The sequence below is a fragment of the Schistocerca piceifrons genome, chromosome 5 (genome assembly GCF_021461385.2).
Source record: "Schistocerca piceifrons isolate TAMUIC-IGC-003096 chromosome 5, iqSchPice1.1, whole genome shotgun sequence".
NCBI lineage: Eukaryota > Metazoa > Arthropoda > Insecta > Orthoptera > Acrididae > Schistocerca > Schistocerca piceifrons.
This window is the reverse complement of record NC_060142.1, coordinates 284188017-284212987: the sequence shown is the minus strand read 5'-3', so window position 1 is coordinate 284212987 and position 24971 is coordinate 284188017. Positions and strand designations below refer to the sequence as shown.

At 41.7% G+C, this 24971-nt stretch overlaps 1 protein-coding gene across 1 annotated transcript in view; it reads right to left on the bottom strand.

The window, feature by feature from the left end:
* The window catches only part of LOC124798945 (ureidoglycolate dehydrogenase (NAD(+))-like), a 104874-nt gene extending 81412 nt beyond the window's left edge, over positions 1-23462 (bottom strand). The window contains exons 1-4 of the mRNA XM_047262479.1: positions 23216-23462; positions 11843-12031; positions 2836-2897; positions 2691-2744 (exon numbers count right to left, since the gene is read on the bottom strand). Of these exons, the coding sequence (XP_047118435.1) occupies positions 2691-2744; positions 2836-2897; positions 11843-12031; positions 23216-23462 (552 nt within the window). The remainder of the gene's footprint in view (positions 1-2690; positions 2745-2835; positions 2898-11842; positions 12032-23215) is intronic.
* Between the last annotated feature and the right edge of the window lie 1509 nt (positions 23463-24971).

The window sequence follows — 24971 nt, the reverse complement described above, 5'->3', positions numbered from 1 at the left end:
GTGATGTTCACCATCATATCTACAGCTATCCTGGGTATTTGCATACAAGTACAGAGATTTTCATACCCTCCATCTTCTATACCGTCTTAGCAACATACACAGTCGTCATATCTGTCCTCGGCCTTTACGCTCTTGTTTGAACAACATGACAAAAACACCTGTTCACGTCGGAGTAAAATCCTTTACGTCCCACTCCGTTGTTCAGCCACTTTAGTTCTTCTCAATAGCACAAACACTGTTCTGGAATAACCTCCCACATTACATTATAGAACTGAATAACATTCTTAGCTGCAGAAGACAGTTAATGACTTGTCTACTAATGCAAGAGTAATGACTTATCATTGTGCCTGTATGGACTTTTTACACTTATACATCCTTCTTTCCGTCCAGACCTCCCTCATTTCCCAATATTCTTAGTTGGTGCAGTCTCCTTAAATTTCCTTCCCTAGAACTCGCTATATCAGAAAACACCTATTTCGTAAAGCAATATTTTTTTTGTATCTGCTACTATCATCATTGTTATTATTGTAATTACTACTACTACTACTATCGCTATTAGTGGGAGCAGCATCAGTACTACAAGTACTGCCAGTATTAACATTATTAGTTCATAGTCAGTTTTATTTACTCACAACGTCACTGTAGACACTCATATAATTTTAATACTATTTGTCATATTAAAATTGTTATTTCTTAGGTAAGTATGATGTAAAAAATGTATTCCACGTGTGGAACCTCCTTCTGATGTAACAGATGGCCTGATGGCCCTAATCACATCAGGTAAAATAAGTAAATAAACAAAATAAATAAAAAAACGGAACGCATGTTGCAGTGTAACAACAGACTCAGTCCTTGCAAATGGTAAAACACAAAAAGCTTTCTGCTCACCAGTCACCACCTTTGCTACTAGCGCTTTCTATCGGCAAACACAGGAAATGCCGCATGCACATGCACACAGGTATACAGGGTGTTACAAAAAGGTACGGCCAAACATTCAGGAAACATTCCTTACACACAAATAAAGAAAAGATGTTATGTGGACATGTGTCCGGAAACGCTTAATTTCCATGTTAGAGCTCATTTTAGTTTCGTCAGTATGTACTGTACTTCCTCGATTCACCGCCAGTTGGCCCAATTGAAGGAAGGTAATGTTGACTTCGCTGCTTGTGTTGATATGCGACTCATTGCTCTACAATACTAGCATCAAGCACATCAGTACGTAGCATCAACAAGTTAGTGTTCATCACGAACGTGGTTTTGCAGTCAGTGCAATGTTTACAAATGCGGAGTTGGCAGATGCCCATTTGATGTATGGTTTAGCACGCGGCAATAGCCGTGGCGCGGTACGTTTGTATCGAGACAGATTTCCAGAACGAAGGTGTCACGACGGGATGATGTTCGGAGCAATTGATCGGTGTCTTAGGGAGCACGGGACATTCCAGCCTATGACTCGCGACTGGGGAAGACGTAGAACGACGAGGACACCTGCAATGGACGGGGCAATTCTTCGTGCAGTTGACGATAACCCTGATGTCAGCGTCAGAGAAGTTGCTGCTGTACAAGGTAACGTTGACCACGTCACTGTATGGAGAGTGCTACGGGAGAACCAGTTGTTTCCGTACCATGTACAGCGTGTGCAGACACTATCAACAGCTGAGTGGCCTCCACGGGTACACTTCTGCGAATGGTTCATCCAATAATGTGTCAATCCTCATTTCAGTGCAAATGTTCTCTTTACGGATGAGGCTTGATTCCAAAGTGATCAAATTGTAAATTTTCACAATCAACATGTGTGGGCTGACGAGAATCCGCACGCAATTGTGCAATCACGTCATAAACACAGATTTTGTGTGAACGTTTTGGCAGGCATTGTTGGTGATGTCTTCCACCTGCGCTCAGTGGGGCACGTTATCATGATTTCATACGGGATACTCTCCCTGTGCTGCTAGAACATGTGCCTTTACAAGTACGACACAACATGTGGTTCATGCACGATGGAGCTCCTGCACATATCAGTCGAAGTGTTCGTAGGCTTCTCAACAACAGATTCGGTGACCGATGGATTGGTAGAGGCGGACCAATTTCATGGCCTCCACACTCTCCTGACCTAAACCCTCTTGACTTTCATTTATGGGGGCATTTGAAAGCTCTTGTCTACGCAACCCCGGTACCAAATGTAGAGACTCTTCGTGCTCGTATTGTGGACGGCTGTGATACAATACGCCATTCTCCAGGGCTGCATCAGCGCATCAGGGATTCCATGCGACGGAGGGTGGATGCATGTATCCTCGCTAAAGGAGGACATTTTGAACATTTCTTGTAACAAAGTGTTTGAAGTCACGCTGGTACGTTCTGTTGCTGTGTGTTTCCATTCCATGATTAATGTGATTTGAAGAGAAGTAATAAAATGAGCTCTAACATGGAAAGTAAGCGTTTCCGGACACATGTCCACATAACATATTTTCTTTCTTTGTGTGTGAGGAATGTTTCCTGAAAGTTTGGCCGTACCTTTTTGTAACACCCTGTATAAACAAAGCTATCTGAGTTGCTCTTTCATTTGATGTATTGTTTATAATCGTAAGTTGAATGTAATAAATACCACAAAGCCTTAATACCTCCATATTAATTTTGAAACATCCGAAGGCCAGCGTTAAGCTACGTTTTGTGTTACGTTTATCAGTACGTCTCACCTGCTTCGAGCCTGCTGCAACAACTGAGGGGGCGGCCACGGACATCGCGACTCCCTGCAAATGGTGATCAGAACAAAGTGAGGGCTCACATGTGGCCACCAGGTGGCGCTTCTGCCATACAGCAGCCTGGAATTGGATCACTTACAATCATACCGCAGTCCGCGATGAATCTGGTGTAGTACGATGCTATCCCAAAATGGTTTGCATCTGGAAACAAGAAAAGAGTCAGATGTGCAGGTTGTTCAAGAATCCATACAATGCATCAACTGTAAGCTGGCTGATCAACTCCCAAGACCAGTATCAGAAGAATCCAGAAGTCTTCAGCCGGTATTCATTTGGTTTTTGGTTGCTGCCAACATATATTAGTGTGCAAAACTGAAGGACGCAAGTAACTTCTGCATGATGTGTCACTGTCAAGTAACATAACTCCATCAAACTTGGAGCATATATAGAAAGAACTGCTACAGTATAGGGCAGTAGGTAATTGAGAGAAATATGCAGCGAGACGAACAGAAATGACACTTTTATTCAAAGACAATAATTGCATTGAACTCATCGCCATTCGTGATATTCCCCTGGACATTACAAACGGCGGGACATAGTACTTAATAGTCTGTATGATCACGACAGAGGGGAATGTCTGCTCTGCAACATGCTCCCTTCTTGTTGTAGGGCTTTCCATTACTACACCAGCGAGGTTGACTGCTGCTCTTGATAGTAGTAGAGCAAAGGGGGTAAGGGGGACATTTCTTAGTGTGGGTCGCCTACATCAGGGACAAGTGTACATTCAGGGGCAAACCTATTGTTCTCTTTTGACTGAAAGGTTCTTAATCTATTGCTCTGCAAAAATGATTATGACACCCTGGAGATAATCCATCCTTAAACTACCAGTATTGTTCCGCTAAGAGGATTATGATCCCCTGGGGATAATCTATCTGTCCGAGAAACCCCCATCCCTCCACTTTCCACTCCTCCTCCCACTTCCCCTCCTCTTCCCCCTCTCCTCTGGGAACTACCCTCGCTGATTCAAGCCACATTTGATATCAACTTGATTAACTAATTAATTAAATCGATCAAGTAATTAATCCCCCCCCCTTTGGGAAAGCCTCTAACTCTCCTCCTCTGCTCCCCCACCTGGGAACTGGAGAGGAAAAGACACAACTGATTGGCCATTTGGTAGTAAATCGATTGCAGTATACGAAATATTGTTTAAGCAATTTCTGGTAGACAAGGCAATGTGTGGAATATTGGTTATTTAACAATTTGTAGGGCACAAGGCAGTGTTTGGAATATAGTTTATTTATTTATTTATTTAAGGAACTTGGTGAGAAATCTGTTGCAGTGGGTAGTATATTGTTTATTTAAATGTTTTGAGGGGGACAAGGAAGTATGGAATATTTAAACGATTGTGGTTCTTTTTTAAATCCTAATCATGCAAGGAATACCATCAACTAAATTCACTGCATGTAATTACACTGTTAAAAATCTTTTGCACTGACTGCACGGCACCGAACCGATCGCTTCGCTGGGCCGCACCACACGCCAATGTCCAAGAGACCACACTACTTCCACTTGGATCCTGCGACTGACAGACTGGATGTCGTGCTAATCCCTGAACAAAAGTGCCAGATATTGATATCTGAGAAAGTGGTGTTGAAACACATGCTCTCTCTCTCTCTTTCTCAAGTGGTCATATCCTTTCGTGTGCCACAGTGAAAATTACTGCTGTGACCACAGCCAGAGTCGTGGATGCACATGTATGCCACAGTGGACCACCCCCAGCCATGGAGGGCATCAAGTAATGATTGGAGTGGTAGGAATTCAGATGTTATCAATACGACCAGTGCAAACACCTGTCATTTTGAATCTACTCTCACACTGCACACGCTTTCATTTCCATCCCTGCCTACCCAGCACACTGGTCAATTCTCTATCACCTGGTACTGCAGACAAGAGTAGACAGGCTGGCGCATTCTTTGTATCTCTCCACCCATCTAAGGTTGACTTAATCCATTACTTCTGGTTGCCAACTCCTCGTGACCACCCTTGCAGCCAGCCACGGTGCACTGTGAAACAAACAGCTGTTGCCTGGATGTATAATGTACTGTTAATCACTTCCACCCTGACATAGACACCCCTGTTTAAAAAATCCATTTTACCCTATCCGAGTCACCGATTTTGTTAACCATACACCCTGAAATTCTCAAACGAAATCTAGATTTCTTCGTTTTATACGAGTTATGTTCGAAGACAGAAGAAATCAGGGCAGACATGCTTTTTCACATGGCTAAAGTATCATTATCTGTTGTGAAAAATAACCAAATATTTTCTCATCAGGTATAACAAAGTCTGTTATAATCAGCTTATTATCTGTTACATCATGCGCCGCAGGACTGGAATATTAAACTCATTTTTGGCTCAGGACGGATTGCTAAGCTCTACCTCTGTCACACGATTCCTCCTCACTTTCGGACTCCCTTAAAGTAACCAAATGCCTGCCATATACTAAGTCTCTTAAGATAACAGCACAGAGATGTTATGAATATCAGGTTAATGCTATGTATCACTTTATAAATTCGGTAAAGCAACTGATTTTATTACTATGGTCGTCTCTCCATGTGTAGATGGGAGATGGAAATTTCATTAAAACATACTGCCACGACGAAAACAAACGCCTCATTGCCGCACCAAGTCAAGGATCATATCCATGGTAACCTAGCCACCGCTTCCATCCGTCAGGCGGCACGCCATTAATATCGAATTGATAGGCTCATTAATTAAATTGATGATAAGAGTCACTTTGCATGATGAGTGATTTTCTTTTTCAGCAGTCAGATTACCTTCCCCAATTAGTTCAAATGGGAATAACTGGAGGTAAGATGATGTTCCTTTCAAGATCCACTATTGACAACTGACACTTGAAGGTGAGTGCAGAAGGATTCTATCTCTGGCATTTCGCATAAGGACCATGCTATTAAAACATAATTACAACCAATGTGTTAATGTCAATCTGCACGAGAGCAGTCTTGGTTCTACAGGCACATACAAGAGTCGCTGAAAGGGGTTACGCTTTCTGGTAGAAATGCTGTCTGTAATCTGGAATGAAGTCTACTCATTCAGCCACACACTTGCTTTGGATCCTATCGAGACGTCTTTTAATGATTACAACCAATGGTGAACCATTTTAGTGCCACTCTCATGTCTCAAAACGAGTCACCTTTCTCGAACTTATTATGCTAAGGATCCCATACAGAAAAATTCCAGTGTGGTTTTTTTGACAGTCCCTATGCATCTTGTAACTGTTGCTCATTCTCTACCCCGCCCTTCCTGCAGTTTTGTCCATGTGATCATTCCAATTTAAGATGGATTCAGTGAGAACCATATCTAAGACATTCTGCATACCATAGAGAAACAAGGTGAGCTGAGTTAATGTGACAAGGCTGTGTGTTGACTACTCGGTGGAAATCCTGAATGTGTTGTCATAGCTCAGCCAATCGTGTACAGTATGTAACGCCTGCGCCAAACGAAGCTTTCTCCTGTAACATGAGGTAGTAGAAAAGACAGTAAGAGCAGTTACGATGGTGTTTCTTATCAGGAAAATTAGTAAGACGCCACATCATACAGGAGCTGGAAAGAGAATGAGGATTTTGCTACTGCATTGAGGTGTGTCTCCAAACTACATACAGCTTCTGCAGTCTGATGGAGATACGCGTCTCTCAGGGTACATACATGACTGTGCCCCAAACACTCTCACCCTCCCTGTTATTTTGTACCATACAACAGAGAAAAACTACGAACTATAAAAGCTCTGCTAACGTCACCCGGTTGAGAACTCGATAAGACATTACCGCAACACGTCTTCTGATATATCTGGAAGTAAATACCATCTGAGAGCTGGGATTGACCATATGTGGTGATACCACTAAATATACATGTACTGGTCCACTGGCGTCAGGTGGACAGTGATCGAAGTCGCTTCCACAGACCAGTGTAAAGTTTCGTCATCTGTACTGTAGGAGGATCATATACCACAGGCTATCAATTTCAAGAGAGGGCCCCTGTGTTGCTCTTTCATTAGCAGTCTGATGCATTTTTTTTTTTTTTGCTGTAGCACATCCAAGCAGGTATATGTCTATGGTTTTGTATACCGCCATACATTTTGTTTTGTTTTTCCACCATGACTTCGAGGTCTGTAAGAGGTGCTAAAATAATTAACACGTCTCGATCGATTGGCTCTCAAAGAAAACTGGACATCGTTCTTTGTAAACTATGCTGCTACACCCACAACACAGGATTATTGGAATGAAATAGGGAGATGTCGGTTCTTATTGACAAAAAATTTGTGGGAGGCATCACAACACATGGAAACTGGAAAAGTTTGCGGCATTGTGGGGCGTTTCCAAATAGCTGTCCGAACGTGATTGATGACCTCTACATAAATTCATCTTCCACAGTGACGTGGTATCAGATATCTAGGTGTTCCTTTTCAATTGATTCCTCATGTTGCAATCACTGTTTGGGTGCAGGCCATCTCCAGAAGGTGCTGTTCCCATCAAGACTCTCTGTCCATCTCAAACAAGAGATGTCAGTCAACCATTTTGTGGTAATCATCAGCGTTACCAGTGAACAGATGATGAGATGGAAAGGACACCATCAATATGAGGCGGTGTACTGTAATAAACACCACAGTGGATAGCATGATTAGGTTTATCACATTTACCAGTTTTTCCGAAATTTGAACGCCGACCAACGGCTAGACTGGACGATTCCCAATTTATGGGTCCTACATTTAAACACGCTATAGTGCTAGAGTTGTCTGGTGTCTGACCTATTGGTCTTGTTGAATGCAACGCTGTTAATATTCCAGTGTAAGAAATACGTTTCCAAGGCATGACATACGTTCTCCCTGATCTTTCTCCATAGTAAACTATGGAAACAAACTATGAATTGATAAAACTACTACCTTGCACACCAAAGAAAAAATCGATTCTTTGTAACACAAACACTACATATGTTTCCAGAGATGTAATACGCCTGCTGTTTACGAAGTACAAGCCCGATTATGGTTAAGAAATTATGATACAATCACAACAGTCATATAAAATGATCGTCGGCAGACATAAATGCCTAAGAAGAAACGGTGACATCTTACAAGGAAATAAAAACCACGATCAGTAGCCAGAGGAGATGTAACAGTCTTATCGCAGTTTACTACCACCCCTGGTAACCTTCCTCTTGCACACAGAAGTCATGGTCCGATATTAGGTTGTATTACTTATGCGCAGGATAATATTGTCATTCCCATTGACGAATAGTCTCTAGGAAGCCTCCTCTCTCCGCTATTAAGTTGTGTGTATGCAGCCTCAGTCTACTCTCCTTCTCCAAAACACACAGTTTTATTGATTTTGCTCAGTTCTTATTTCACGGTATTTTTCTCCAATTTTATGTATTCTCAGTCAGTTTCCGTATTTTTACTATGTTTTCGCGAAGCGAAAAAGAGCGTAAAGAGAGCAATGAGAGAAGCATTCAACGAATTCGAACATAAAACATTGGCAAACAATCTAAACAAGAACCCTAAAAAGTTTTGGTCATATGTAAAATCGGTAAGCGGATCTAAATCCCCTATTCAGTCACTCGTTGACCACGATGGCACCGAAACAGAGGACGACCGAAGAAAGGCAGAAATACTGAATTCAGTGTTCCGAAACTGTTTCACTGCGGAAAATCGTAACACGGTCCCTGACTTCAGCCGTCGCACGGACGCCAAAATGGAAAATATTGAAATAAACGATATCGGAATTGAAAAACAACTGCTATCACTTAGTAGCGGAAAAGCATCCGGACCAGACGAGATACCCTTAAGATTCTACAGTGATTATGCTAAAGAACTTGCCCCCTTTCTATCAGCAATTTATCGTAGATCGCTGGAAGAACGTAAAGTACCTAGCGACTGGAAGAAAGCGCAGGTCGTTCCCATTTTCAAGAAGGGTCATAAATCAGATGCGAATAATTATAGGCCTATTTCGCTTACGTCAATCTGTTGTAGAATAATGGAACATGTTTTGTGTTCTCGTATTATGACGTTCTTAGATAATACAAATCTCCTTCATCATAACCAACATGGATTCCGCAAACAGAGATCATGTGAAACTCAGCTCGCCCTATTTGCCCAAGAAATTCACAGTGCCGTAGACACTGGCGAGCAGATTGATGCCGTATTCCTGGACTTCAGGAAGGCATTTGATACGGTTCCACACTTACGTTTAGTGAAAAAAATACGAGCTTACGGAATATCGGACCAGGTTTGTGATTGGATTCAGGATTTCCTAGAAGAAAGAACACAACATGTCATTCTTAACGGTTCAAAATCTGCAGATGTAGAGGTAATTTCGGGAGTACCGCAAGGAAGCGTGATAGGACCTTTATTGTTTACAATATACATAAATGACTTAGTTGACAACATCGGTAGCCCCGTGAGGCTATTTGCAGATGACACGGTTGTCTACAAGAAAGTAGCAACATCAGAAGACTCGTACGTACTCCAGGAAGACCTGCAGAGGATTAATGCATGGTGCGACAGCTGGCAGCTTTCCCTAAACGTAGATAAATGTAATATAATGCGCATACATAGGGGCAGAAATCCATTCCAGTACGATTATGCCATAGGTGGTAAATCATTGGAAGCGGTAACGACCGTAAAATACTTAGGAGTTACTATCCGGAGCGATCTGAAGTGGAATGATCACATAAAACAAATAGTGGGAAAAGCAGGCGCCAGGTTGAGATTCATAGGAAGAATTCTAAGAAAATGTGACTCATCGACGAAAGAAGTAGCTTACAAAACGCTTGTTCGTCCGATTCTTGAGTATTGCTCATCAGTATGGGACCCTTACCAGGTTGGATTAATAGAAGAGATAGACATGATCCAGCGAAAAGCAGCGCGATTCGTCATGGGGACATTTAGTCAGCGCGAGAGCGTTACGGAGATGCTGAACAAGCTCCAGTGGCGGACACTTCAAGAAAGGCGTTACGCAATACGGAGAGGTTTATTATCGAAATTACGAGAGAGCACATTCCGGGAAGAGATGGGCAACATATTACTACCGCCCACATATATCTCGCGTAATGATCACAACGAAAAGATCCGAGAAATTAGAGCAAATACGGAGACTTACAAGCAGTCGTTCTTCCCACGCACAATTCGTGAATGGAACAGGGAAGGGGGGATCAGATAGTGATACAATAAGTACCCTCCGCCACACACCGTAAGGTGGCTCGCGGAGTATAGATGTAGATGTAGATGTAGATTTTAGATATTTCATAAAATCTCCCTATATTTTTATGTATCTCACATCGATTCTTCGTAATTGTGTCAGGTTTTCCTCGAATTTTAACGATTTTACGTCATTTTTCTCATTTTTTCACCGTTTTCCATGTGTATTTGGTCATATTGCTGACAATCCCATTGTACTGTTTGATTGTCTGCGAGAATATTAGCGTATCTTATACATCAACCTACTAAAAAAAAATCCTAAGACCTGCCCTATCCCCAATGATCCACATGCATGCATTTTGGGTAGGACGAAAATGAAAAGTGTAGTAACAGTGGCTTCGTAGCTATACGAAACTGAAGACTCGAATTATCTCCAAGATGCGACAGAGAAATGGAGTACTCTGCATTCATCTTCGTTTGTCTAGAGGAGGGTACAAAAACCAGGTTTTCCATCGATGGACATGTTTCATCACACATGAGTTGGAAGTTCGCTGATGACTGTGGTATGGAGACGTTTGCTGTTACGATCGCAGGTAGACAGTGCTCGAAGTCACACACAGGACACGCAATTGTATACGACGAGTCGACCGCAAGTTATACCACACAACTGGTACACCCCAAGAGAACAAAGGAAAAAAAATGAATGGTTAAATGTGTGATAAATGACCTTCACCAACATCTCCTTCTCTCTAGAATGTATCATCACTCCAACATTAAATCATACCTCATTACAATCCCTCTCAACTAATCTTTTCACATAATTTCTACTACCCTTTAACGCAGATCTATTTCAGTTAATAGGCATATGGCTCTCTTTTCCAGGAAAGCATCAAGGATGGCAGTCAACTTGCATGTATGACTATTACCTCAATATACATATAGTAGAATGTTGTTAAAAAACCGTACAGAAGCTGTTTGAGGTATTTGTTAGCTGACGCCGCATGGTTGTGATTAGTGGAGAGTACAGAGAGGCACATTGTAAATACTGATTGTTAGGGTTTAAAACAGCTAAACAGTCCTGTGCAGGGTCAAACACGCGGTCCATTCTGTAGATGTATATTGCAGTTACCCCAGCTGCTAATACATCGCTCTTTAGCTACGAATACTTTATAAAAATTTATAAGGCGGTTGCCGATATCTTTGGGGTTCCCCGGGGCTTGTGATCCGACACACAAAAATTTATTAGTCTACATTCGGTGGTATCCACGTTAAACATTCTGTTCCAACCGTTTTATCGCTCTCGACGAAAAATGACTTGTTTCCCTGTTTCCTGGTGCTTCCACGTCTACTTCTTCCTGTATTCCTCTTAGTGTCGCATATTCGTTCCCATGAACAAGAATTTTCCTGCATCAAGCAAATGACATGCAAGTAGTCCCTCAATCCCCTCAATTTCTCCCACATTTTGACGTATTTTCCCCCCAATTTATACGTATTTTCAGTCATTTTTTTGTAATTTTATCGATTTTATGTCACTTCTGCCTGTGCGATCATGACATCACTTCTCGCCACGTATTCTAAAATTGCTTGTACATGTAGTACAGTTGTCAACAACTAACGCAGATGCACTATTTTCCTGGTCGGACAGCATAGTATAGCAGTGCACTCGAATACATCCAGTCGCCTGCAACCACACATTCTACAGGTGCAGTGCGTTTGCTCTGTTTTCTGTATGTGTGTGTCTCTACATGTGTAATGGATGGCTGCCATGATCAAGAGAAGTCCCGAGTTAGTGTTCGAGTTTGGATCCGCCACGCGCTATATCTTCGTACAACACTCTACACACAATAAATAAAGTTTCGTTCAGTACTGTTCTTCCTAGTGTTGCTATTTTAATGGCTAGCAGTGAGCTTTGTGTGAAGTAATTCACTGTGCGGCTTACGCCTGGCGCAGACGTATCCGACGCCGCAGTCCCTTGCTTTCCTCAAGGCGAGGTTGTTGCAGAAGTTGCCGACGACCGCGCCCATCGCGTTGCAGCCATCCACGTTGGCTGTGGCAGACGTCTCCTGTATGAGGCACGGGCGCGCTTGCCCATTCACTCTGCCGCTGCACAGCTCGTCCACATAAAAGCCTGTAACACAAACACACCCCTCCCTTAGAGCACTCAAGACTCGGTAGACTGCTCTGTACTGTGATCCAGATTCAGGTGAGTCCACCATGGAGATAAGAAATCTTTATAACAGATGCTGAGTATTATTTGACTCTTTGAGCAAGAATAATAACAAATGGAAACAGATAGTTGAAATTAAAGTCACTGAATGGTAAGCAATCGAGACTTATTGGACCCAAATAAAACAGAAGAAGGATTATGCAGACTTATTCGTACATAAAGAAAAAAATGCGGGCTAAAACTCTTTGAGGCATTAAAAGAATGGAACCAAGCAGATAAACTCAAAATGGCTCTGAGCACTATGGGACTCAACTGCTGTGGTCATAAGTCCCCTAGAACTTAGAACTACTTAAACCTAACTAACCTAAGGACAGCACACAACACCCAGCCATCACGAGGCAGAGAAAGCAGATAAACTACTCAAGTTGTTGAGTCCTAGGGAAGTGCGGTAAAGCTAAAAAATCACCACGACAATGAAATCAGTAATAATAATAATAATAATAATAATAATAATAATAATAATAATAATATAATGATATTAAGCAAAACAGAGTATGTCAGACTATTGCTGATAATCTGTCACTATTTTACCAAACTTCAATTAGAAATCTTTAAAGATTTTAGGTCCCTTTTCAGATCGTCTACAGATCTCGTTCTCGGTCATCCTCGTAGTCTCTTCGCTTCTCGGCAATAGACATGAATCTGACTTCTTTTGATGTCATTTTGTGATCAATCCACTTAATCATTTTAGTTTGCATTCTTGTTTTGATATTAGATTTTGCTACATATACTTTTGCTGTTCCTGATTCTTTAAAGGGAATAATACGTTTCATTTCCTTTATTAATTTTAATTGATGTTTGACATTATTTGTTATATTAAATGGCGCCAGCGCCTGTAAATGTATGTATACACAGGGTGATTCAATGATAATGTTACAACCTTTCAGGGATGACGGAAAAAGATAAATGTATCAGTTTGGGGTAAGGGACCCTGGTCCGGAAGCGAACAATTCGGAAGTTATAAACTAAAATCGTTGTGATACCTCTGACAGTGCAATAAACGTACCGACACTGATATTACGATTATGTGGTAGGCACCCTTCAGAGTCTGTATTATGGACGAAAATAAGAAAAAAATGTCCATAAACAAGGGCGTAAAATGCATGCCTGAGCAGCTATGAGCACTTGTTCACCTTCACTGCTATAAAGCACATATCCTCTGTTGTGCAATGGTCATAGCTCTGTTGGTATGCCTCCAAATTCCGTTCAACTGTGCTTGGAGGAAGACTAAAACTCTTGAATCAAAACTTATCGCAACATAAATTTTACCAGTATTACTCAGGGGAAAGAACAAAAGTGTTTAACCAAACTTTCTGGCACTTGCTATACATCCTGAAAGTCTTAACATCTATGGCGATGCAAATTAATCTCTTTGCGATGATAGCCACAAAACTGTTTTAGAATTTTCTGCCGAAAAAGAAAATATAATAATATTCTCGTAAATACGCTGAAGCGCCAGAGAAACTAGTATAGGCATGTGCATTCAAATACAGAGATACGTAAACAGGCAGAATACGGCGCTGCGGTCGGCAACGCCTTAAATAAGGCATCAAGTGGCTGGCGCAGTTGTTAGATCGGCTACTGCTGCTACAATGGCAAGTTACCAAGATTTAAGTAAACTGCTGCAGATTTCAATGCTGGGCCAGCGTTCGAACCATTCAACGAAACATCATCGATATGGGCTTTCGGAACCGAAGGGCCAGTCGTGAACTCTTGATGACTGCATGACACAAAGCTTTACGTCTCTCCTGTGCCCGTCAACACCGACATTGGAATGGTGATGACTGGAAACGTGTTGTCTGGTCGGACGAGCCTTGTTCCAAATCGTATCGAGTGGATGGACGTGTACGGGTATCGAGACAACCTCATGAATCCATGGACCCTGCATGTCAGTAGGGGACTGTTCAAACGGGTGGAGTCTCTGCAGTGATGTGGGCGTGTGCAATTGGAATGAGATGGGACCCATGAAACGTGTAGATACGACTCTGACAGGTGACACACACGCAAGCATCCTGTCTGACCACCTGTATCCATTCATGTCCTTTTTGCATTCCGACGGACTTGGGCAATTCCAGCAGGACAATGCTACACCCCACACGTCCAGAATTTCTACAGAGTTTAAACACTTCCGCTGGCCACCAAACTCCCCAGACATGAACGTCATTGATTATATCTGGGATGCCTTCCAACGTGCTGTTCAGACGAGATCTTCATCTCCTCGTACTCTTACAGATTTATGGACAGCCCTGCAGGCTTTATGGTGCCAGTTCCGTCCAGTACTACTTCGGACATTAGTCGAGTCCATGCCACGTCGTGTTGTGGTACTTCTGTGTGCTCGCGGGGCCCTACACGATGTTAGGCAGGTGTATCAGTTTCTTTGGCTCTTCAGCGTAAAAAAATGAAGAATAAATAAATAAAAAGGGAGTAAACCAGGAAAGATATTAGTGCTAAACTCGAAAACAAATGCATACATAGCATTTACATGAAATTAACAATCCCGATAAAATAAAATCAATACTTGAGAAGAATACTATAAAGAATGTTTCACAGAAGCATTATATGCTGAAAGTGATACAGAAACACAGTAACAGATAGAATTGGCAATCGTAATAACAGAAGATATGGAGGACTTAGGCAGTCACAATAAAACAAATAAATACAAGTGTAGTTGACGAATAGAAAGGAAATGAAGGTTTGGGTAGCATTGGAAAACTGTGAAGATCAAGTTAAGTATAGATTATGTGAAGTACTGAACTGTGTTTGATCCTTTAATATTAAATCAGGTCTGTGGACCAGATGTTGTTGGTTTTCAGGCCTTCCAACAAGGTGAGTTTTTGATCTTTGTTTGCTAAGTAGAGGACATGGGACTGGCTAGTAGCTGTGGCTTTCACTCAGTACATGCTCAGCATATGTGGAGCTGTGCCCACAAGAATTACGGGCACTGCAACGAACGGAACCAGCGAGATATATGGGCTCTGCAACGAACTTGTGACGTCACACTCGTCGGCTTGTCTGCCACACCTCTTGAAATCTCGGCTACTTCCAAAGCTCACAGTACAACAATATTTAATTGAAAAAGTACCCACTGGAGACCTTAATTTAGGCGTGTGCTATAGACAACTTGCATGCAGTTAAAACACGCACTCAAGAATGATTAAACTCGCGTGGAATATTACTTGCTCCCCGTCGAAAACGACTGCTAGAACTCGTAAGACCTGCAGCGTCACGTATTGTGACGACCGCGCGACGGCCTGTCTTTCTCGTGGGCCTCGGCAACGAACTTTTGACGTCACACTAGTTGCATTGCCAGATATATATCGCGAACGCTCGACAGGAAATCATTATGTAAACGAAAAGATACCCAATAAAGTCCTGAACTTTATCATATGTTAAAACGGCCTCAAGTAGGATCTCACCTTCCGCTAGTGATAGTCGCTGCAAGTCGCAAGACCTGTAGTGTCACGTGCATTGACCTGTGTCACAGGGTCCTTACATCTCGTTGGCTCAGACGCGGAGTAATAATTCTGCAACCTGCATCTGCATTCATTGTCAGCCGACAAAGTTGCTATGTCTCTGCCTGACTAAACAATGTAAACTGCTCACAATCAAAACAAGTAATTTTGCATACGTCACTGTAGGCTAATAACTGTGTCTTATGTTCGTTTTTGGTAATAAACTGGGGTGTGGCATTCCTCATACTGTAAGGAAATCTAAAGATGAAGCTTCCTGGCAGATTGATACTGTGTGCCGGACTGAGACTCAAACGTGGGACTCTTTCTTTCATTGGGAAAGTGCTCTACCAACTGAGCTACCTAGCTTGGGTAGCTCAGTCGGTAGAGCACTTGCCTGAGAAAGCCAAAGGGCCCGAGTTCGAGTCATCGTCCGGCACACAGTTTTAATCTGCCAGGAAGTTTCATATCAGCACACACACCGCTGCAGAGTGAAATTTTCACTCTGGGAACCTATAGCTGCAGGATCTCAATGCTTTTGCTACACTCTGTGATACCTGTCCTAAGTAGAGGATTACACACCATTTCGTGCAGACATTGGAAGAAGCAACAAATGAGCATAGGGAAGGAGCATAATTTGCAATTTTTGTTTCCTTTACCATATGTGGTCAATCAGGACAGAGTTGCACCTATTGATTGAGGATGTTATTTGTAAGTCCAACTCTCCTTTGAATTTTTCTTCGGGCATGGGAACAGATATGAGACGGTGCATCACTGAGTGGAAAGCTGCATTTTTGACTGTAAGTAGACGTCGTGAGCAAGAAGGTTATAGTTGTTCTATAAGTTTTGAAACAATGTGTTTGTGTATTGATGGTAATGGTAATGGTAATATTTATGGGTTTTCTGTCAAACTCCATTGTGAACTGGATATTTTTATGTTGACAGTTTAAGTCGAGAAAAAAATGTTTTGAGCTGTCTCGCGGCGCCTGCCCGCAGCTGAACGCGTATTTAATATTTGCAAATGTTATCGTTAATACCTTGAACAGAACGCTTTTCTTTACTGATATGCGCACAGAAACCTGTCTTATTATGGAAGTAGGTGTTCTCCCTAAATCGTGTTTAAAAAGAGCGTCCGTCTGTCCAGTGTAATAACTGTTCACAGTCATTGTAGCTAACTTCGTATACGCCAGAACTAAGAAATTTGTCACGTTTATCTTTACGTAGGCTATAGATACTGGAAGAGTTAGAGTTCGTTCCTACATTCTGGTATTTCCTAGTAGCTATATGCGATACGTATATTTCGACAACCTAACTTTGTCCACTAATTGGAAGACTCTCGTAACGTAAGCGAGTTCTCGGCAGTAACCGTAGTCGTCGCTCACGGTGTTCTTGGACAACTGTGTTTCATAAATTGTCGCTTGTAGCATTTAATCTCCTATCCAACAAGAAACTAAAACTACGTTCTTCTCGGTGGATAACTTGGAGCTATCAGACCATGTGCTGTTTCTTATAAATGTTCTCTAGTGACAATGGGTGCAATATAGTTGCAAAAGAAAATCAGCATTCACTCTTTTATTGCGAAGTTTCACAGAGATGACTCCATGACATTCTTCCCATTTCCTGCTTATTCTCAATTGGAAGCAATCCGAAGTCCCGACATAATATCAATCAACTCTTCACACTACGTAACTGAGGAATTAGATTTTGCTATGTGAGACCATCGGCACTCGAAATTGCAGTCATTACTCACTACTACTGACATTGAGTAAAGTTTTCACATTTTGCGGCGTGCAGTTGCAGCTGTAGCGGTTATAAAGCTAAGTATTGACAAAGTTATTTGTGCACTGTTATACAGTTACTAAATTTAATAGTTTTCAGCGATGTATCGTGCTGTTTGTGGCGAAATAACGATTTAATAAACTTTTGGAAACGTTCGATCACTGTGTTTTTTAGAGTTTTATGTGCGTCGAAGTCGTTTAGTAAATTTCGTGCTTAAGTTTTCAGCGGTCGTTTCTTATTGTTTCTACTGAACTGTTTCAGTAAAATTTTCATTCAGTGTTTCAACATCGTTGAGTGTTCCAGGGGCCACTTGAATTTTTGGTTTGAGTTAATAATATTGTTACCTTTTGTTGATATTGGTATTACCTGTGGTGTAGTAATATTAATACAGGTAGTTGCTTTCCTAGTAGACAGGGAATTTCGAGACCGCTATTATTAGTTCTACAATTAGTTCTACTGGTGTAACTGAACTTAGGTAACGTAGACGTATAGTTTTTTTTCAGTAACTGTACAATTTTACCATGAGTGAGAAGTGTAGGCTCTGTCGTAGGTTTGTGAGTAGTAGGTTACGGTGTGATATTTGTTCAAAGTGCCCTTTCAAAGTAACCCTCCCGGCATTTGCCTGGAGCGATTTAGGGAAATCACGGAAAACCTAAATCAGGATGGACGGACGCGGGTTCCTCTCCTGGGAATACTGAATCTGTAGTAGAAATAAGTTGATAGAGAAGCAGGAACGTATGATCTGTGCCCTACAGGTGCAGATACAACGCGCAAAGGAGGAACTAGTTAGGAGCGTGTTTGGTGGCGGGGAATGGGAACTGGCAGTTGGGAAGAAGACAGCTGGGAGAAGGAGGTATTCAGACAGTTATACTTTGTGTATATGAAATAGATTTGACCAACTGTCAGAGTTGAGTGGAGAGGAGCCTCTTGTAGCTGTAGATGTAGGGAACATGCAGCAGTCCTCAGCAGTTAGGAGGCCTAGGTCAGTTGCAAAGTCTAACGGAAAGAAGAAGGTTCTGCTGGTTGGTAGTTCGCATGGTAGAGGTGTGGGCCACCAGTTTCAGGAAGCGTTGGGGAGTGAATACCAGATCACCAGCCTTGCGAAGCCTAGTGCAGGGTTAGCTCAGGTGACTGACAGCATAGGGGAGTTATGTAGGAATTTTACAAAGGAGGATCAGGTACTGATAGTTGGTGGAGCAGGGAATAGTCTTGGCAGGAACGGGTAATACGATGTAGGTGGTAACCTGGTTAAGATATCTACTCAATCTGGTGGCACTAATGTGCATTTCGTCATGATCGGACTCATCTTAATGCGGCTGTTAGGCGCGTCAACGTGGGGCTGTAGAGGACGCTGATGGCAGAGGGCATCGATCACATTTCAGTGGTGCCAGTTGGGTCTATCACTAGATCTAGTTTCACTAGTCATGGCCTGAATCTCAATAGGTATTGGAAGGGGAGGCTGGCAAAGCTTATAGATGACAGTGTAGTGGGTGGTGGTGGGATCACCCATGGAAAAATTACTGTAGTAGTTGGTGTTAGAGCTGCAAATTTTTTAGATTGAAGTCAGCTGATAGGTATAGTTGCTTAAAGGAAGTCCCTCTATCTAAGGGCTCACCATCAGAGGACATGTCTCCAAGTAGAGAAGGAATTAGAATATTTCTTCAAAATATAAGAGGTATTAGAGATTAAGTTAGTTAAATGCTTATAGATGTTGACTCTGAAATTATTGGTATATCGGAGCACCACTTAAATAATTTGACAATTCAGAGGCTTCCTTTACCAGCTGCCTGTTTTTCAAGGAGTTCCTTGCCAGGTGGGGGAGTGACTATGTAAGTAAAAAGCAGTATTCCATTTGAATCAATAGACGTAGCACGGGACTGCACTGAACAAATATTTGAATGTTGTGCAGGGGAAGTTAAATTTAGTGAAACTAAACTTCTAATTGTTGTTGTTTATAGGTCTCCTAACTCTGACCTCGGAGCATTTCTGCTCAAACTAGAGAGGGTTCTTGATTCACTTTGTAGGAAGTACCAGAAATTAGTTATATGTGGTGACTTCAGTATAAATTTTGTATATGATGGTGCAAGAAAAAGGATGTTGGTAGATCTTCTAAATTCATATGATCTCGTGCAGACTGTGCTTTTTCCCACTAGGGTGCAGAGGAACAGGAGCACAGCCATAGACAATATTTTTAATCATTCTTCACTACTAGATGGGCATTCTGTTATTACAAGGGTGAATGGCCTTTCAGATCATGATGCACAAATTTTAACATTAAAAGGCTTTTGTACTCAAACAGATGTCACATATAATTACAAACAATGGAGGAAAGCTAATCCAACAGCAATAGAGAATTTTTTAAACCTTGTCAAGGAGCAAGATTGGTAGAATGTTTATAGTGCTGGTAACGTTGATGATAAATATAATGCTTTCCTTAACACATTTCTCATGCTCTTTGAGAGTTGCTTTCCATTAGAAAGTTCTACAAGAAGCACTAGCAGTAATAGGCAGCCTGGGTGGCTGAATAGTGGGATAAGGATACCATGTAGAACAAAGTGGGAATTATCAAGCTACAGTAGCCCATTGCAAACAGTATTGTAAGGGTGTTATTAGGAAGGCTAAGAGTGTGTGGTATGCAAATAGAATACCCAATTCACAGGATAAAATTAAAACAATATGGTCAGTTGTGAAGGAAGTGTTTGGCCAGCAGCACAAGGTAGACGATATATAGTCAGTTCGTAGTAAAAATATTTCTGTTACTGATAAATCAGGTATATGTACAGTATTTAACAATCATTTTCTGAGCATTGCTGGTGAATTAAATAAAAATTTGGTTTCTACAGGGTATCTTATAACTTTCTTGGCAACTGACTTTCCGAGATTTATGTCTGAAACACTCCTCTGTGATACAGACAAGGGGGATATTGAGTCAATAATTAAATCATTGAAGATTAAGGACTCTCATGGATATCTGTAATTTTTCCTTTAGGACTGGTCAGTTTCCTGAACGATTAAAGTACTCAGTAGTAAAGCCGCTTTACAAAAAAGGAGAAAAGGATAATGTAGACAATTTTGGACCTATTTCTATGCCATCAGTGTTTGCTAAAGTTATTGAAAAGGCAGTGTATGTAAGGATAATTGATCATTTTATATTACACGATTTGTTATCAAATGTACAGCTCGGCTTTAGAAGTCGTTTAACAACTGAAAATGGTATATTCTCTTTTCTCTGTGAGGTATTGGATGGGTTAAACAAAAGGTTTCGAACGCTAGGCATATTTTTTTGATTTAACTAAGGCGTTTATCGTGTTGATCACAAAATATTGCTCCAGAAGTTGGACCATTATGGAATACGGGGAATAGCTCACAATTGGTTCATCTCTTACTTTAGCAACAAACAGAAAAATGTCATTACTCACAATGTTGATAATGGCTGTGATGTGGGGTCTTAGTGGGGTACAGTCAAGTGGGGGGTGCCCGAGGGATCAGTGTTGGGGCATTCCTGTTCCTTATTTATATAAATGATGTAGTATTATAGGTAACTCTAAAAATATTTCTGTTTGCTGATGACACTATCTTGGTAGAAAAGGATGTAGTGCAACATTGGTCTGGTTTCAAATAGTGCAGTTCATGACCTAAGTTCATGGCTTTTAGAAAATAAACTAACGTTAAATCGCAGTAAGACTCAGTTTTCGCAGTTTCTAACACGCAGTTCAAGAAAACCTGACGTTTTAATTTCACAGAATGAGCATATGAGTTGTGAAACTGAACAGTTCAAATTTCTAGGTGTTCAGGTAGATAGTAAACTGTCGTGGAAAGCTCACGTTCAGGATCTTATTCAAAGACTTAATGCTGCCATTTTTACTATCCGAACGGTATCTGACGTGAGTGATCATTCAACACGAAAATTAGTCTACTTTTTTCTTATTTTCATTCGCTTACGCCGTGTGGTATTATATTTTGGGGTAACTCTTCCATTTCTAAAAGGATATTCTTTGCTCAGAAACAGGCGGTTCGGGCAATAAGTGGTATAGGTTCACGAACCTCTTGTCGACCCATGTTTACAAATCTGGGTATTTTGACACTGGCCTCTCAATATATACATTCCTTACTGTCATTTCTTGTTAACAGTATTAGCTTATCCCCAAGAATAAGCAGCTTTCACTCAGTTAATACTCAGCAGAAATCAGACCCGGATTTGGGGTCGGGCTTGCTTAATTCTTGTGCAGAAAGGTGGGCAGTATACTGCTGCGTCGATTTTCAATAAGTTACCGCTCGAATTGAAAAATCTTTGCAATAATCCAAGCGCTTTCAAATCGAAACTGAAGAGTTTCCTCATGGGTCACTCCTTCTATTCTGTCGAGGACTTCCTTTAAAAATTAATCTGCTTCTTGTTGTATTGTTGATTGCGTTTACTAAAACTTATGGATTGTCTTTTTTCGGGTTCATAAACATTTTATTTTAACCTGTTATTACTTTTATGTTGTAATTTCATGTACTGACATATTCCATGACCTTGGAGATTGGCTCCTCAATTTGATCCTACAGAACGTGACGTGAAAATAAAAAATAAATCTGAAATGCACTTCACATGTACCATTACTACCATAATTCACACCACAACGGTCGTGTGGTCGACACTGCTTTTTTTCCTTTATTGAATTTCGATTCCCCCAGAATGGGGTGGGCTGCTTAATACGCTGCTCTTCAGCCTACAGACTTTTTAAAACATAAGAAGAAGAGAAGAAACAATAAAAGCAAGCGATAAAACGGTGACTTAAATTGTAAAACGGCGGAAAAATGTGGTAAGTTAAAACATACAATGGTTGGCGATGCTAATAAAATACACAGGAAGCAGACAGGTAAAACAGTAGACAGACAATGAAAAAACATGGTGACAGTCTGGTTTCTGTTCACAAGAGATATAAAAATCACACCCAGTGACAGTATGATTTCCGTTCGCAACACTTTTGAAAACACGCACAAGACTTAACACTCACTGGAAACACTGCACTAAAAAGTCGGCACGAAGATGACACACCTCATCCAAGGGCAGATTGCGGAGGGGGGGACCTGGACAGATGAGGGGAAAAAGGGGGGAGGAGAGGAAAAACGAAGGAGGGGGGGGGGGAACCGACGGAGGGAGAGGACTCATGAGAGGGGGCAGGGCAGACGTGAGAGGGAATGGGGAAAGGCAGTAGAGGAGGGAAATGCAAAAGGACTTGGGGGGGGCGGGAGAGAAGGGAGGCAGCGAGAGGGTAGGTGGGAAAAAAACAGGATGGAAGGGGGGGAGAGGGAGCCCAGGAAAAGGACAGAGGAAGGAAGGGGGAGGTGAGGATCAGAGATCAGAGTTGATAGGAAGGATAAATGGAGGAAGAGAGGGCATCATCCGGGAGGGGGAGTCGACGGAAGCCACGTTGGGAGTTGGGAAAGGAGATGAAGGGTGTAGAGGTGGAGGATAGGGGGGAACACAACGGTGAAGGCATGGCAGAGGGCGGGGGTTGGAGAGGAGAGGAGCAGCCAGGGGATGAGGGGGATCAAGGTGGCGGGAGGTGTAGATTATGTGGATATGTTCAAGGAATAGGAGCAGATGGGGGAAAGGAATCAGGTCGTAGAGGCCGACACTGAGTCGCACGTTCAATATGTCGTTGGACCCCGCGTGCTCGATAGGCAATCATTACCCCACTTTCGCCTCGAAGAGGAGAATTTAAATTGTTAGTGGTTTGGAAGCCTATCTTCACGTCTGCATTGCTCAACTTGCCGTGATACTTGCCCGTTATATACTACGACAATATACACACGAAATGTCGTACTGTAATTTAAAAATTATGGCACGTACGCTGATTTAGTTACTTGCCCAGCCGTAAGATGCCGTGCGTGCTGCGGCCAAAGTAGTCTGCTGCGGCTATGACGTGCGCCGCCTCCTTCGCATTGCTCTGGCAGGCGCCTGCACTAACCAGCACCTCCTCGCAGAAGCGAACAACTTCGCACGGAGTCACCACGAACTCCTCGCCTTTGCCCTTCTTCGCCATCGTCCGCTGAGGCGTCCATCCGGGCAGCAGCACTGTGGGCCGGCGTGAGAGATGCTTCGCCAGACGCCACATGATGGCCGCACCTTGGGACGACGCCCGAACACTATGAATTTAGAAAGAGCAGTGACGTGTTGCGTGGTTACGCCCGCTCTAGTGTGTTGCTGTTGTCAACGATATTACGACAACGATGTCAGAGAAGTTACCTCTGCAGATTTACAGAAAGGCGGCATTTTGTCGCACGAAAATATAGCGAAATTTTTTAAATTGTTTATACACAAAGAAGTCTAGATGATGTTTTATGTGACTCTTCCGAGAGGGTTCGGGTGAATTAGGCCATCCTCAAATTTACAATTAGAATAATCGAGATGAAACATTAGTTATCCCCTATTATCTAAGCTATTTATAACAATTTATGAAAGAGATAATGAAAATGTGCCAGCTTAAGTAAATTACTAGACTGTTGTTACACCAGCGTTCCAGCTAACCAGGTACTAAAATGTTAGCGATTATATATCACCAGTAAGTCCCTACTTATTTAACGAATCGAACTCCCACGTATAAAACTGTTTCATAAATGAAATTAGTTTACAAATGAATTAATGTTTTACATATTTGACATTAAGCATGTAAGCGAGAAAAAATTCTAGAAGCAAGATTTTAAAAACATGCACCAGTCGCTCTGAGTATTTTTATTTACGATTTTCGCTCTTCAAATAAACAAGAGCATCGTCGGAATATACATAGTAAAAGACGCACATTGAGATAATATTGACTTAAAATTTCAGTGACGTTACATAAAGTACATTTTCTATATCCAGCATGGTGACTTACGTTTGAAGTTGGTTGAAAGCACTAAAGATTACGTTTAAAATTGGCTGACAGCAGTGAAGATTAAACACGGACGTTACAAGTACTGTTGTACATTTAGTTTAATCTTCAGCACTATCACTGTCGTCATTTACTACCGTACCTTAAACGTAAGTTTAAGACTACAGCACAGCCGGTGTAATCTTCAGCACAGTCAGCAGACATTAAACGCAATTTTAGTGCAGTCAGCGAGATTTAAACGTAAGTCACCATACCGTAAATAGAAAATGCACTTTACGTAACGCCACTGCAAATTTTATGTCAATGTAAGTATTATCTCAATTTGTTTCTTGTACTGTGTATATTCTGACGACGCTCTTGTTCATTTGAAGAAGGAAACTGATAAATAATAAGTACTAAATGGCTGTTTTCAAAAACGTAGTTTTAACAGTCGCTTCCCTTATAGACAACACCTGCCCTTGCTTAGTTTATAAAAGGTTTCAAATTAAAGTTTCTTGGAAGTCGCTAAGTGTTCTCATTATAGTTAGAAAGCGTGCAGAATCGTGTTTGGGGGGGGGGGGGGGGGGGAAGGTGCAGAGTCTTCCTTGATACCTGGTTCCAATTTGAGCCAGGAACACTGAGTAAAAAGTTTTTGGTTTAGTTCGGACCGGTTGTCATTTATATAGTCAACCGAACATGTGTGTTACTGTAGCCATGTTGTAGTATATTAAGCAAGGTTTCAACGATGAACAGGAGCTGGCGCGGAGGTAAACT